At 48.5% G+C, this 15146-nt stretch overlaps 1 protein-coding gene across 1 annotated transcript in view; it reads left to right on the top strand.

Annotated features, from left to right (window-relative positions):
• Positions 1–3766: 3766 nt before the first annotated feature.
• myo3a (myosin IIIA) overlaps positions 3767–15146 on the top strand; it is a 35681-nt gene continuing 24301 nt past the window's right edge. Inside the window, exons 1-3 of the mRNA XM_062559267.1 lie at positions 3767–4109; positions 11586–11769; positions 12849–12983. Coding sequence (XP_062415251.1) covers positions 4087–4109; positions 11586–11769; positions 12849–12983 — 342 coding nt within the window. The 5' untranslated portion in view covers positions 3767–4086. The remainder of the gene's footprint in view (positions 4110–11585; positions 11770–12848; positions 12984–15146) is intronic.

The raw sequence follows: 15146 nt of genomic DNA, 5'->3' as shown, positions 1-15146 counted from the left end.
TTCCAACAAGAAGGTTTCTGCTTCATGAATTCGAGTCGCTCGGGAGTCACAAATTATTGCTGATTATTCATTTATTCACTACAAAAGGTGAAAGCAGTTCACGCTGTAGATATAAACAGACCGTTTAAAGCTTCATGAGTCATGTTTGAGTTTCCCTATAATCTGATGCAGCATCTTATAATTGCAAGATTCGTATTTCATGAAAGAGATCTTTATCCCTTAATTATAAGATTTGGATCTCATAATTACCAGATGTGCATCAGTGAATGCGTTTCTATGTGATGTTTGGCTTGCTCTTATGGAGTCATTTTAGTTTGTTTTTACATAGTTAAACACACATTTCTCCCGTGACCCCCCCCCCCCCCCCACCCTCCCCAGCAGCGCCTTCATAGTGTTATTTTTCATGTTTCACATCACATTCCTGCAAAAAAGTTGCTTCTTGACTCAAACAAAAATGTCAATTATTTCCAGTTTGTCCACATTATGATCTTTTATTAAGTAAAAGCAGAGGAGCGTGTAGTTTTAGAAACACCCACAAGATGGCCCTCATACACCATTTCACGCCTCCAAATCATTGACGTTGTTGCAAAATGGTGGATAATCAATTTCCATTTCCCGTCCGTTGGCTTTTTGTCAGAACTGTAACGTTCTTTTCATGGAAGAGGCTTCTGTTGATCTACATGCTGCATCTGAAGCGTTAATGTTTCTGAAACAAATGAAAACCATGCTGTTTTTTTCTCATGTGACGTCGCTGCTTGCGACCTTTTGGCTGTTATCTGTGACCTTTCAGAAAGACAGTCACAGGTCAAGGAATGCTGAATGTGGAAACTTTCTGCGCGCTGCAGGGTGCTGTGCCCTGGGGGGGGTGCTTACATTTGCACGGCGCTCTGTCACTGTCTATCTGTGTATCTTTCACTCCAACAATCTAAAAAAGCAGCAAAATGCAGCTCCACCTGCTAACTAACGCTCCAGAGTGGCAGCTGGGAATTTGGTGTTAATGACTCGGTGTGATGGCTCCCAGAGCCCCGAGGACGGAGAGAGGATGAGGGCCTAATCAAGCCTGAAGCCCCACCCCCCGTACCCCCCTCTTCTGACTCGCGCTGGTGTGTGGAGCCAGCTGGGACTCCATTTTGTGTACCTCCCGGTTGCAGGTGCCTCGTCACTGGGAGGCTTGAGTGGGCCGATGGGTACAAAAATCAACCCCCTCCTCCTCCTCCTCCTCCTCTTCCTCCTCCCCCTCGTCTGGCTTGGATCTTGACCTTGACAGAAAGAGCATCTGGACGTTCTCACACAAAGTGGCTTGTAATAACCACCAATCACCCTCCTAATGATGCAAGTAAAATGCGTTTGACCTGCAGGGCTCAAATGTTTTGTAGTTATTGTGTCAGTGTGGGCGGGACAACCACCTCAGACGCGCCGAGTAAAGGCCCAGCAGGCCGAGAAAAAAGAGCTCAGACTGGAACAATTGGTTTAATGCTTTCTGGACAAAATGGTCCTCCGCTCGAAAACCACTTAGATTATGTCACTTTTTTGTAATTACTGGAGTTTTGCTGGATATTAGGTAACAAGTCAGAGTCGCTTACATCCTCCCTGCATCTCTAAGCACACGCTTTACGTGGTGGGTGGGCTGCAGAGAGGCTGGAGAGGCGGATGCAGAGAGGCGGGATGCAGAGAGGCTGGAGAGGCGGATGCAGAGAGGCAGATGCAGGGAGGCGGATGCAGAGAGGCGGATGCAGGGAGGCGGGATGCAGAGAGGCTGGAGAGGCAGATGCAGAGAGGCTGGAGAGGCGGATGCAGAGAGGCGGATGCAGGGAGGCGGGATGCAGAGAGGCGGATGCAGAGAGGCGGATGCAGGGAGGCGGATGCAGAGAGGCGGATGCAGGGAGGCGGATGCAGGAAGGCGGGATGCAGAGAGGCGGGATGCAAAGAGGCTGGAAAGTTGGATGCAGGGAGGCGGGCTGCAGAGAGGCGGATGCAGGGAGGCAGGATGCAGAGAGGCGGATGCAGGGAGGCAGGACAGAGATTCCACCCCCCTAAAGGAACAATGGATGTGACTATGTCTCTTCACCTCTCCTCCCCCCCACTAATGAAATCTTAAAATAACCTGCTCGCTGCTGGAAGGAAAGTGGGTCAGACCACTGATGCGACGCCAATCCAAAAAACATCGAGTAGTGCATTGTGGGTATTTACCCCTGTGGTAGAATTGAGGTGGGGGCCGGAGTCTGCGTGCTGGTGGGTGACATCACATGACCGGTGGGGACGTCAACAATAGTTTTTGTCAACCAAAATCAGAGTTTCTTCAATTATTTTTTAGTATTTTTATACTGGGAAAGAAAAACAGACGTAATCGTGCACGTTTACTACACGATGTGGCACGGACCCCCGAGCTAGCAGGGAGAAGCACTAGAGGACAGTGTCGCATCCAGTTCACTCTCGTCATCTTCTATTGTTTGTGGCCAGACGCAGCGCGCGCACACACACACACACACACACACGCACACTCCCCTCCATGCACAGTTTGGCTGATGAGATTCAGGCTGACGGGTTAACAACAACAAGCTTCCACTTCAGTGTTGGGTGACTCTTATTACACCGTTGAAGACGCGTTGAAGACGCGTTGAAGACGGGTTTTTGTCCCTTCCAGCCGTCCACGAGTCCACCAATCAGGAGGAGTGTCAGTGATGACACTCGTTGGCCATTCTAGAATAGAGATGATGCTAATCTGGACCCCTCTACTCCATCAGCTCCATCAACAATTCGAGGTAATGCTGGTGCGTCCTCCATCTGGCTGTCACTGATAACAACTGGGGGCTGCTGGGTAATCGTCTCGCAAGCTTAAAGCCAGTGGGGGGGGGGGGGGGGGGGGGGTAATGTATTCTGGGGGAAATCGAGCAAACGAGACCCTATAAACCAAACCCCATCTCCCCACTTTGAGCACATTTGGGTCAAAGTCTGGAAAGCCGGGGGTGTGGGAGGGGGGGGGTTCCACGTCGCCATAGTTACACTAATCGCCATGAGCGTGATTTCCTTCCTGGAGAGACGCGATGGCTGCGCCCAGCCACAACATCCGGGTGCCAGTGCCGTCACGGCCGCAGTGATGGCGATGCAGCTCCTGCGCTGCGTGGGTCAGCTCCCGTGTGCACGGCCTCGTCTCTCGGCACTTTTGGAAATATGCAAAGCAGGTACGACCTCTATTTTCAGGGTCACTGGCTGTTTCTACCCCCCCCCTCCCCCAGGTGTCCTCAGACTGACAGCGGTGCCTCGTGACAAGAGCAGAAACAAAACGATAAAGGTCTGCATTCTGTGTGCTCAGAGGTCGGCGTACATGTTTTGTGGTACTGATCAGGGTTGTCGGGTCGTTTTATGAACTCAAACCTGAGAGCGAACCTAAGAAAATAAGAAAATCACTTTTTTTGTTGTTTTTTTCTATCTCCTCCCCAGAAACCAGCAAACCCATGTGACGGCTGCGTCCACCGACGCCACAGAACAGATAATGGGATGTGACGTGGAAGAATACGCAAGATGACAGCACCAAGGCCCCCACCCCCTTCCACACTACCCCACCCTCAAATCCCGTTGGTTATCCGCCCGGTGACGCAGGACAAATCTTTGGCACAGAAAAAAAAAAAAAAAAGAAGGAAAAAAATCATCTTGACGGCTTCGAAGGATCCGGACACACAGCTCGGGTCCTGAGAGGCTCGGCGTGTCTCAGCATGAGGCGGCTGTGCGGCTCCGATGGTTCTGTCACAGTTCTGTGGTTTCTCTCTCTCTCTCTCCAACAGGGTCATCTGGGCAAAGCCCAGGTGCTGGTAGTCGACCTTGGATGTAGACGCTCGTCTTTGGCGCCCCAAGATTGTAAACACCTTGATGATCAGATGACGAAACCCAATGCGCCTCTTACGTGACACTACTAAAGGTAGAACATTGTTGCCGTTTTTTTCCAACACCGAGTGAAATGACTCGAAAGCAACCGGCCATTAACCGCCGATCGGGGCCGTCATATTATCTGGAAACACTGACAGATGGGAGGGGAAAAGCTCTCCCTGTCCGCCCCGATAGTGGTGATGAAGTCCCTGCTGAGAGAGAATGATGTGCTCTGGAAAACAATGGTGATTGCACACACACACACACACACACACACACACACACACACATGATCTGAGGTCTATTCTGCTTGTATTTCTTTTATTTTGTCCAAAACTCGTGGAGGAGGCATTGTGCCGGCTCAGGGCTGAGCCTTCTCCGCGTGTTCTCCTCCACTCGACCTCTGTTGTGTTACCGGATGTTTGTCGCACACACCGCCGGGTCCGAATTGTTGTCCCCGTGCAACCCCTCGCTCACAGAATGCCCGGGACAGAGGGACGTCCGCACCGCCCGACGCACACGACCAGAGGAATGAGCGCCGAAGAGCCACAGGGGGCCCGCGTGCGTCAGCCAGTTACACAACTGGCATGATGAGTCACCGGCGGGGCGGCTCGGCATCGGGTCAGGTGCCCCGCTGATTGCACTCATGTGGGCCGGCAAAAAAGAAGCTCTTTGTGTTGCGTTTCGTGCACTTAATGAATTACCTGCGCAGGAGGACTTTTTTATCTCAACGCGGTCGGTGTTCGGGCTCCTTTTGGTTCTGGGGGAAATATCGTTTTCACTGACACGCTCGTGGTTCCCCGAGGAGACGTCAGATATCTCACACCGTGTTGAGGTTGACGTTTGACGTTTCTGGGTCAAAATGTCTCAACAACATCTATTGCATAGATGACCCTAAAGTATGCCACACACGTGAATAACAGCAGACAGACTCTTCACAGAAGGAAAAGCCCACGCCTGTAAATTATCAAATGATTGACGGTTGCATCATGCCGCTTTGACTCTTTGACTAAGTATGCACTGTTGAATGCAGGTTGCATCCAGATGGGACAAACCTTATAACGTGGCACCTTGAACTTTGACCCTCTTGCTCATGCCTGCAAAGGTGTGACAAATCGCACATTCACTGTTTCCCTCACGTGAACAGGACGGGGCCACTGTTACTGTTATGAGTTATTAGCCAACGTTAAACAGAGATGGTGAACGTGGTAAACAGTGCAGCGGATGCACGTGCAGCATGTCAGCATGTAGCTCGAAACACAAGGCTTCGATCTAAACACAGTTGCTGTAGTGTGTGATCTCATACATTTGTGGACCCCAAATCACAGATTGAATGTCACTGGACGAGTGACATTTACCGCTGCAGAGGGTTGAGATTAAAGCCCTGCGTTAAGATCGCAGACGTCTACACGTGAGTTCAAATGTTGCATATCAAAGGCGGCCCTAAATGCATCAAATACATCGGCCCGAGGCTCACGCGCTGCTGCTCCCGCAGTTCGATTAGCTGTGTCAAGCTTGTCTTCCTCTCCGTTGCATCAAAATGAATGAATCTCTGCCAACATTCATCTTTTTCTCCTCCGATTTCCCCTTTTTTGAACGCCTCCTAGCCGTCACGTGACTCAAAAACAAAGAAAATCAGCAGCAGACGAGGTGAAACGCTTTCGAACGCCGCAATGATCAAGGTTGTCAGGTCAAAGAAATAATGAAATCAAATGGAGCCAACGATATCACATCACCTTCTATCGACCGTTTGAGTGGCCCATGATGCGCTCTTCGCCACAGCTGGGAAAGTCACGGCCCGGTGGATCGCCACAACGGCTGCCGGTCCTCGCCGGCATTCACGCCACGTACCCGCGGCCACAAAGGCCCCATCGGGAGCGTCATTCACTCGACGCGCCGTCCGCTGATCTGCATCACAGAGGCGTCAACAGTCCCTCCTTACATCTCCTTCAAGTGATCTCTGATTTCGCCTGATTGCATCCGACACAGCGCCATTATGACCGTTTGATTAGTGGGGAAAGGGGGAGGGAGGGGGGGGGTGTTTGTGCGATGTGTTTAAGCGGCATTGTGCGAACGGGGAGCGGACGGGGGAAAGGCGTTCTCGGTCAAGGGTTGTGTTTCTCTTTTTGTGTCCACGGCAACATGAAACCTCATTGATGTCATGCAGGCTGGACTCAAACGTTTTGTAATGGCGGGGGCAGGACGGAGCGAGGTCCAGTCGGGGGAAGGACCATTCAAGGCTGAGACCGATTCCCACATGTGCAGACACACACACACACACACACCAAGGGAGCGACCGTGTTAATCAATCAATCAATCAATCAATCAATCAACCTTCACGTACTGCTGCAGCAAAATCGCTGTCAGCTGAGCAGAGCGGCTCCAAAACCTTCTTCTTTCTTCGTTGTGGTGAATGCGAAGTCGCCTTTTACCAAGAACAATGGATTCTCAATGTAAACGGCTGTCGATTTTCTTCCTTCTGCCAAGAAGGCTCCCTTTCTCGGTTGATGTCACAATGCAGGGAGGCTCACAATAACAATGCAGGCAGAGTTCAGTGAGTGGGCTAGAAGACACTTGTCATTCCAGTGCCACTTAATTCTCAACAACATAATTGTCCTTTGGCCACTTTACACGGTTCTGAATCCTAACACATTTCATTTAAAGGTTGGTCGGCGGAGTGAGTCTCAAAGCCGCTACTTTACTTTCAGGTAAGACACTTTGTTCATTCCATCTTTGTAAAGCTCATTTTTACACCTATGTATGTCTTTAGGTGTTGTGTTTAATGTCTGCCAGTAGATCTGAACACTCAAGTCGTGCAGAGATGCCGCGTTTTTGTGCGTTTGAAAGACCAAAAGGCGTGTTTGTTTATCTATTTTTCGGATTTACATCATAGTTATTGGTGAACACATTTTATCAGGAATATAATTATTGGGAATAGATATTATTCTGTAGCTTAATTTGGTTCAAATTATATTATTCACGCGCATGAAATGAGAAGACTAAAATAAGCACATCAAAGCAGAAGGATTGTGCAGAGGCTTGTTCGATCACGCAGCCATCTAATGTGATTCATACGATGAGATGTCTCATGGCGGCGGCGTCAGTCAGAGAGAATCATGCGTCGCGGTGTTGAGACTAGCGGCTGATCAGCGGGTTACCTGTCAGAATATTAAGCCTATTAAATGCTTACGTAACACCTCACACATTTGTCACGCGGGTTCTCATCCAATATTTCATTGCATGAGTGGCGAAGAAGAAGGCAGACTTTTGGAAAGACAGTGAACTCGTCTGGAAGTTATTGCATAAGCCTGATATTAAACTTTTAGCTTTACTGCATCATCATTTCCATTACAATAACTAAATATTTTCCACTGTGTCTTTACTGAACGTTTTGAGAAAGCCCATCCAATGGCTTTTGGGACCGTTTCTGGTATTAAGTCTGGGAACCATGGATGTCTGCAGAAAATATCCACTCTGGAGATGTTGAGACATCTCGCTGGATACGGGAGGGGAGGGAAACATTTTACCCTGCTGTTGGTCATAGATCATGAGAAAAACAAAAAGATAAAATTTGGTTTTGGTAGGTGTGTCCAGACTGCACACCGGGCTGGATCTTTGCCCGCAATAATCACACCACTATTATGGCCATCAGTGCCTCCCTGTTCGAAGCCATTTGTGAAGCAGCGGAGCAGGAAATGAGGTTGGTTTACAGCCCAAACCTGGAGGACGGGCTCGAGGGAGCCCCACTCCAGTCACGCGGGGTCCCACCCAGACGGAGCGCGAGGTGGGGGTTTCGTTGTTGACAGAGACATCACCGGCCACAAGATTTATTATTGGACCCCCAGGGGCCCTAGAGCCGGCTGATTGATGAGGCTTAATGACACGGTCAAAGCCCCTATTGCAGTTCCTATTTTTTAAAATGAAACATTTCTGGGGTGTCGTCCTCTTCTTTTTCTCATTTCCTCTACTTCTTTTCAGTGAAAATAAATATATCTCTCCTCTGTGACTCCTGCTATTATGATGAACCTTCTGCTCTCACAAGTCATCTTTCATTGTCGTTTTAAGATATTAGAAACATCTTGTTACAATTTTGAGGTCAACAAAGACCTTCTGATGTTCATGTTCAAGATGTTTGAACCAGTTGGAAAGATCACGAGTTCATTCAGAAAAAGATAAATTAAACAAACCAATACAATAAAATAACCTCCTGTTATTTGCCCTCCAGTCACTGTCCAAAGGTAAAAGGCACAGCAGGAGCTGCTGCCATTAATATTTCAGCTATAGAGGCCTCCGAAAGAGTTCAAACTGCTGTGCTTTCGTGTAAGTTGGGGTCATGTTCCAGAAAATGACATAAGCTTGAAAGGTGACTTCAACAGACTGACCCACTGGACTGAAGTTGGATTGGATATCAGTAGAAGGGACCCGACTTTCTTGCCCTCTTGAATCCCCACAGAGCATAAAGTAATGTTTGGTTCAACACCTGAGACGAATCAGGCGTATCTTGTAATAATAATTGCACATCTGTGATGTTAAGCTGGGCTTTTACCAAATGTACCTTTTTATTTGAAATCAAGTACCTTCAGATGGGTTATTGCCAGTGTTGTTATTACTGGAAATGGAATTAAAAAGCTGGTTGAGTTGTGAAACAACAATCTAATATGCTTTGTTGGATGACATTGGATTTTCCTCTCTCGCTCTCACGCAGTATTTGGGGGGGAAACAATCACTTTGCCATCTGTTTCTCTGTAGGAAAAATTAACAGCTTCACCGCTTAAGCAATTAGTGTCTGACAGTTTGAGCAGAATCAATAATTTGATGAGGAAGTCGTAGCTGCATGAAATCTCACTTTTCCACAACATGGAGAGGTTGTCAAAGAATTCGACGAGGCACATTTTAACATTGTATTATTTTAGATATTATTCATTTCAGACAAGTCTTTCCACATTACACGACACTATTATCGTTGGTATGGCTGGCAGGTGAGGACATAATGCTAATCAGTTAGTTAGCTACTGGTTAGCTTGCTAACAATTCTTCCACGTTAGCAAGCTAACCGGTTGGGGATATAGTGGTTACCTTGCTAAGTAGCAAGCTAACCGGTTGTGGATATAATGACTTAGTTACCTTGCTAACAGCGTTAGCAAGCTAACCGGTTGTAGATATAGTGGTTACCTTGCTAACAGCTTCCACGTTAGCAAGCTAACCGGTTGTAGATATAGGGGTTACCTTGCTAACAGCTTCCACGTTAGCAAGCTAACCGGTTGTAGATATAGTGGTTACCTTGCTAACAGCTTCCACGTTAGCAAGCTAAACTGACGAGATCATCATGTCCGTTTGTTAGTAATATTACATTTCCTTTGTGAAATATTTGCTTCAACAATCAGATATTGTTGTATATATGATTTACGATTACCACCAGACGCTCCAGCTCTTCCCAGTAGCGGCTCCCCCCCCCCGGGCGGGCCCTCGTAATGGGACACCGCTAAACGTCCCGGCCTGTTGAACCTGACTCGCCGCCACGCGCCCGTTGTGATCCGCAGGATAATTCATGACACTGCTCGGGCTCATCGGCTGGACGTCGTTCGTGTAAATTTTTTTTAATATATATTAAACTAATTACTTGAGCCCTTTGACTTAGCGTTATTGCGTTGCTCATTGTGGATGTTTCATGCGTAGCGGAGGAGCTGCAATCACCACTGACACGGCAAGCATGTAAATGCACGCAGAGTAAGTACGGCGATGACTTCCGGCCCTTGTATGGGCTACTTGTGGCTAAAAACGTGTGTGTAAGTATTTGTTTGGCTGGAATTGTTTTACTGGCTTCCTTAAAGCACCCTGCAGGCAGCTCATTTGAATCTATTATTTGCAAACGTTGGGAGGAGCTCAGCACATCACAACTCTGCGTGTGTGTGTGTGTGTGTCTGTGTTTACCTGTGCGTGTGTGTGTGTGTGTGTGTTTGCATTTGTCTAAATCTATTCTTCACTAGGACCATCTATGTGTCACTGTTTTTACTTTTTTCTCCCTCCTTAATATCATCCATCAAAGGTCAGTGATTATGAATCTAAGAATATTAATAATAATCTGTACAGAAAGTTATGTTTGTGTTGAGTGTAAGCTTTATTAATAGTTGAAAGGACGTAAAAAGCCTGCTGTGGTCTATTGGTGAAAATAAATCTGAAACCTGTTTCTACCGATGAATGTTGTAGAAATCCTGTAATTACCTCTTTTTTAAAAAATGTTTCCAAACAGCGAAAACCAAGACCCGTGTTTTAGGATCTTTATCTGTGTGCCTCCTTTAACAGCAACGTGCACCTCGGCTGTGGAGTGAAAGTATTTTTTCTCTGTGCTCCCAACGGCACGGAGAGGAAACTTTAACCCACACGCCGGTGTCACCTGAGGACAAAATCGATCTTCTCTCCCCTCGGGGAGGCTTTTCGAACTTGGAATCGTTTTAATTCACCTTTATCCTTGGCTTTCAATGCACACAATGGGATTCATCGAGAAACCAAAATTTCCCTTGCAAAGCTGCATAAACACAGGCATCGGCCCCGGTGAGGTGTTTGAGGACACCCCCTGACCACTAACTAGAAGTGACAGCCAAGCCGCCGCTCCTTTCCTCCGAGGGGACATTTTCCTAGCTGCCCCGCCGCGCTGGAGGTGTCCGCCGTGAGTCCTTAGGTTTCGCCCTCCCCCCCGGTCTCACGTGTCCTCACATATAGAGGCAGCCATGTATTAAGTTAAGGGCCCGAACATGAGTGCGATTACCTACACATGGATGCCCATGGACGCCAGTCTAATGGCCCTGCATCCTAGTGTGTGTGTGTGTGTGTGTGTGAGCCGGTTTTACGTTTCGCACTCGCGGTGGTTTGTTCACAGCAACTCGATCGGACTGATTCACACCGTCGTGTTAGTCACGGCTAGTTGGGATAAAACAACTCTGGACATAAGTACAGTGAGGGCTGATGACAAATGGACCCGCTGTGCGCTTAGGCCCCCTCTAACCAGCTTTCCTCTGTGCATGAATGGGCGTCTATATGGGGAACGGCTCACGCTGCGGCAGTGGCTAATTCCTGCTAATCCCATCGTATCTTCTACCACTTAGAGATGGTTTCCAATGGCAACTACGGAGGGGAGGGCAGGTTTGTGAGGGGGTGGGGGGGTTGCTAGTGAGATTAGCTCGCGTTAGCTCCGCCTCTTCCGTTTGCACGCAGTCGGCCCCCGGGCCGGACCACCAATGCCTCCGTGCAAACCCTATTGCACAAATGGATTATTATGTTCTTATTTAGAGGACAATGTAAGTTGGTTTTCCGTGTACTTTTATGACGGCTTCACGGTTTTCTGTGGATCCAGTTTCTGATGAGAAGCAACAGGCTTTCTTTACCTAGAAGGGTTCAGGAACAGTGCGTTTGTGCAGGATTTAGCAGGGCTCTTATTGCATCTAATGACCGTGTGTTAATACCGTTGTGTTGGTTATTTACCATTTTGAGATGAAAGGTTACAATGGTCCAAATGAAATTGAATCTCTGCTCAACTGGAATTGAAAGGATTTCAACACTTTTCCTGGAATGGAACATGCATTTTGAATAGACCGAAATGTAATAGGTGTTTGCTTTTCCCTTGGTGTCCTTGGTGGCTTCTGTGGACCAACGAGCCCACTGCAGGTTCCTCACCTCTCTCCATCCACCATCTAACGGTGAGCCGTGCGCTTCCTCTCCCACAGGAGATCTCTCCTCAAGATGTTTCCACAACCGGGGAAATCCATTGTCTTCGACAACTTCCCGGATCCCACCGAGGCCTGGGACATCATCGAGACCATCGGCAAAGGGACCTACGGAAAAGTCTACAAGGTGCTCAACAAGCTCGACGGCAGCAAAGCGGCCGTGAAGATACTGGACCCCATCCACGTGAGTCCCACCTCCACTGTCGCATTCATTCAGATCCGACTCCCCTCACATCTTTGGTTTAATAATGCTATATATTTTCTTTAGTGTGTGTGTGTGAATTATATGTACTATATCATCATCGCTTTTACCACACTGCTGCTCTGCCTTTGACTGAATGGCCATCGTTGATCTCATGTTATGATGTCGTTGTAACGCCGCCGGTACAGTGAACTTCATGGTTTATTTAGCAGCTCTTAATGAGCTCCCGTTCTCCATTAGATTCAGCCTTCATGCTTATACAGGTCCCATTATTGTGAATTTGTTTCTTTCTCTAAACTAATTGAGAAATGATTACGCACAGACCAGTAGCCTGTGAGCGCCATCGTTAACATTGTTCCAATCACCGGGGAAAACCACACTGCTTTTCCTCTAAACACGTCCTTTTTGTTGTGTACTGTTGTAGTGTCAGGGAGACAAATGAGACGGGGTCTTTACTTTGGTTCGACTTCTTATAACTCAGCCGTACCTGTGGCCACTGCGGATGCGTCCGTTGAGTCGTGTTATTTTAACTACAACCAAGTCGACCGATGGAAATCTCGACATCGCTGTATGAAACTGCTTCATTAACTGTTACGTTTTAATAGGGTATCCCATAATTGCCGTTATTACAATGTCCTAGATTTGCCCTTTTCACCGCGATGTAAATTCGAGAGCGGCTAATGAAGACTTCATTAAGTGTCCCACAGAGAGAGCAAGGGCCGATGGGCTGGAGTCAGACGAGAAGATCGATACCTCTGTTGTTACTTGGTAAACGTGAGGCTGGATCCAAGGGACGGGTTAGCTAAGCTTAGCTTAGCTTAGCTTAGCGTAGCGTAGCGTCATATCACCAGGTGAAAAGAGGCAATACAATGATTTCTGTTCCCATTTAACACCAGACTTTGCTCCAGTTATGATTGTTTGCCTCTGTTGTTGTTCCTCTGGTATCTTCCAGCATGAAGCGTCACAAAATGCAAAGACGGTCGGTAACGTGGGGGAGGGGGGAGGCGGGTAAAAAAACGCTCTTCGACTCAACTGATCTCCGTCCTTGTTTTTTTTTGCAGGATATCGATGAGGAGATCGAAGCCGAGTACAACATCCTCAAAGCTCTGTCCGACCACGCCAATGTGGTGAAGTTCTTCGGGATGTACTACAAGAAGGACGTGAAATGCGGGGACCAGCTGTGGCTGGTGCTGGAGGTTAGGAACGCGTATCGTGCATTTGCATGGAAACGCCACTATATACGTTCGCCACGGGCCACGCATTTGACTGAGGCCTTAAGCGGCGCTCACCGCGGCTGACCCCGCGCCGGCGATGAGCGCAGATTAAAGGTCCGGCTCTACGTCACGCGCGGCGCGCCTCGACCAGGCGTACGCAGCCCGGCGGGGATTACGGAACCGATTTAGCCACAGCGGGCAGTCGGGGGAGGTTTGACTTACAGGGCCACCCGGGGCAGGGGAGGGTGGGGGGGGGGGGGGATTTAGACGCACGCCAGCGACCTGGATGTGTTGGGGGTGAAGGGGTGGGGCTTACACCCGGCGGCCATTCCTAACCTCTCATGAAGAGGACAAACAGTCGATTCAAAAAAAGCTCTCTGTCGGCACCGTCTCAAATGTCACCTTCCAGACAAACGTGTAATGGGGCTCAACCTCAAAGGGTGGGGGGGGGGGGGGGGGGAGAGGGGGGGTGTTTGTGGGATCCAACGTGGTGGGGGATGCAGGGTTTCTTGCCTTTTGACTGCTTTGATAGATGGCGGCAGAGACCTTGCTCAGCAAACCCAAGGGGAGGGTCGACGAGGAAACACCCGGATAAAGTAAAACACACAAAAAAGGGCCTTTATTTTGAAATTATTCAGACTGTAAAAACAAATCTCTTCCCACGAATGTTCCTCCTGGTTCCGGTGTCGGAGCGGCGCTGGCACCGAGTGTCCATATTTCTGTAATCTAAGCTCAGCTTTGCATCAGCAGCGTGATGATAACCCAGTGGATAGTTTTCACCTCTCCAGCTTGTGTTTCTCTCTCTTTTCATCGTGTCCTTCCTCCTGACCTTCAAGGAGGCATCGCTATTACTTTCCCCACATATCAAGTACGATCTAAGATGCATTACTGAAGGAGAGCAAAGCACTCGCGGTCCGTTAGTTCTGTCTCGTTTGTTTAGATCTCATTCAAGTTAAAATACTAATTTGGTAAGCTTTAAGAGCTTTTTTTTCCTGTGTTGCTACATTGTTTACTTCCTGTTTCCTCTTTGGTTTCCTCCATTTTACAGACTGTCCTCTGCAGCCAGCAGACCAAATCTGGTGGCTAATCCTGAGGCTGAAAATGCCTGACAGTTTAGTGTGTGTGTGTGTGTGTGTACGCGCGCTCTGAAGGAGATGCACATGTTGTTGTTGTTTTTTTTACCATGGTTACTAAAAGTGATTTTTCAGCCTCTTCTCTGCGCTGCACTGCCTGCAGGCCGCTCATCATGAACAGAAGACAGAACACAAATTGCATCCTGTTTTACTTTGTTAGCCTCTCCTTGGGCTCATTGGGCGAGCTTTTGGCTTCGCCTCTGCAGTGTAGCTCCTTTTTTTTTCATAATGGCGGACGCGGCCCGGAGAGCTTTCATGTGCCACGGCCTAATTCTGCTGCCGGAGAGCTCAAAGCCGCTTCAAAGCTGGAGCGACTCTTGCTCTCTATTAGGAAATAAATACCTGATTTGCAGGCGGGATTTAAGCCCAGTGGTTACTGAAACCTTTGAAGATGTATCTCATGTCTCATTATGAAAAAGAACATACCACTGAATTACTGCGTAGCGTGAACTGCTGCTTTGGTATCATCGCACCATCATTATTAAACAACAAACCTCCGCTGCCCTCATTTACCCGCGTTGGTCTCGTTGTCCGGACTCGTTTTTCGGGGGGGGGGTTGAAAGCGGACACGCCGGCTGTAGTGGTGTAAGCGAGAACCCGGCGGGTAACACGAGGAGTGCTTTTCCCTGGAGGGGTTCCAAGCCCGTGAGGCGCGCGGTCACCCGGGTCCACTCGTCCCGCCGCAAAACGAGGCGCAGATCAAAGGCCGTTGACTGAAAAGTCAGCGCCCGTGTGTCTTTAGCGGGTTCGTCCTGGGGTTCTTTCATCTCCACGTCTGTTTCGTCCACTGCTTTGATGCTCTGCTCTTATTTACGCGACTGAACAAGCGGCTGGCATCGTTTGTAAGGGAGAATATCCGGCTGCGTGTTCAGTGTGTTTGGTTTCTTTTCTCCGGAAAGTGAGAGTGATTGGCCCGAAACTCAGGAGACATTCAAGAAGACGATGCAACTTGTTCACAGAGCTTTTTATCCATTGTTTCTCTTTAGATCTCGGCCAAATCTTTGGTGGGAAA

This window comes from Pungitius pungitius, chromosome 19, assembly GCF_949316345.1.
Source record: "Pungitius pungitius chromosome 19, fPunPun2.1, whole genome shotgun sequence".
NCBI lineage: Eukaryota > Metazoa > Chordata > Actinopteri > Perciformes > Gasterosteidae > Pungitius > Pungitius pungitius.
This window is presented reverse-complemented; position numbering and strand designations above follow the sequence as displayed.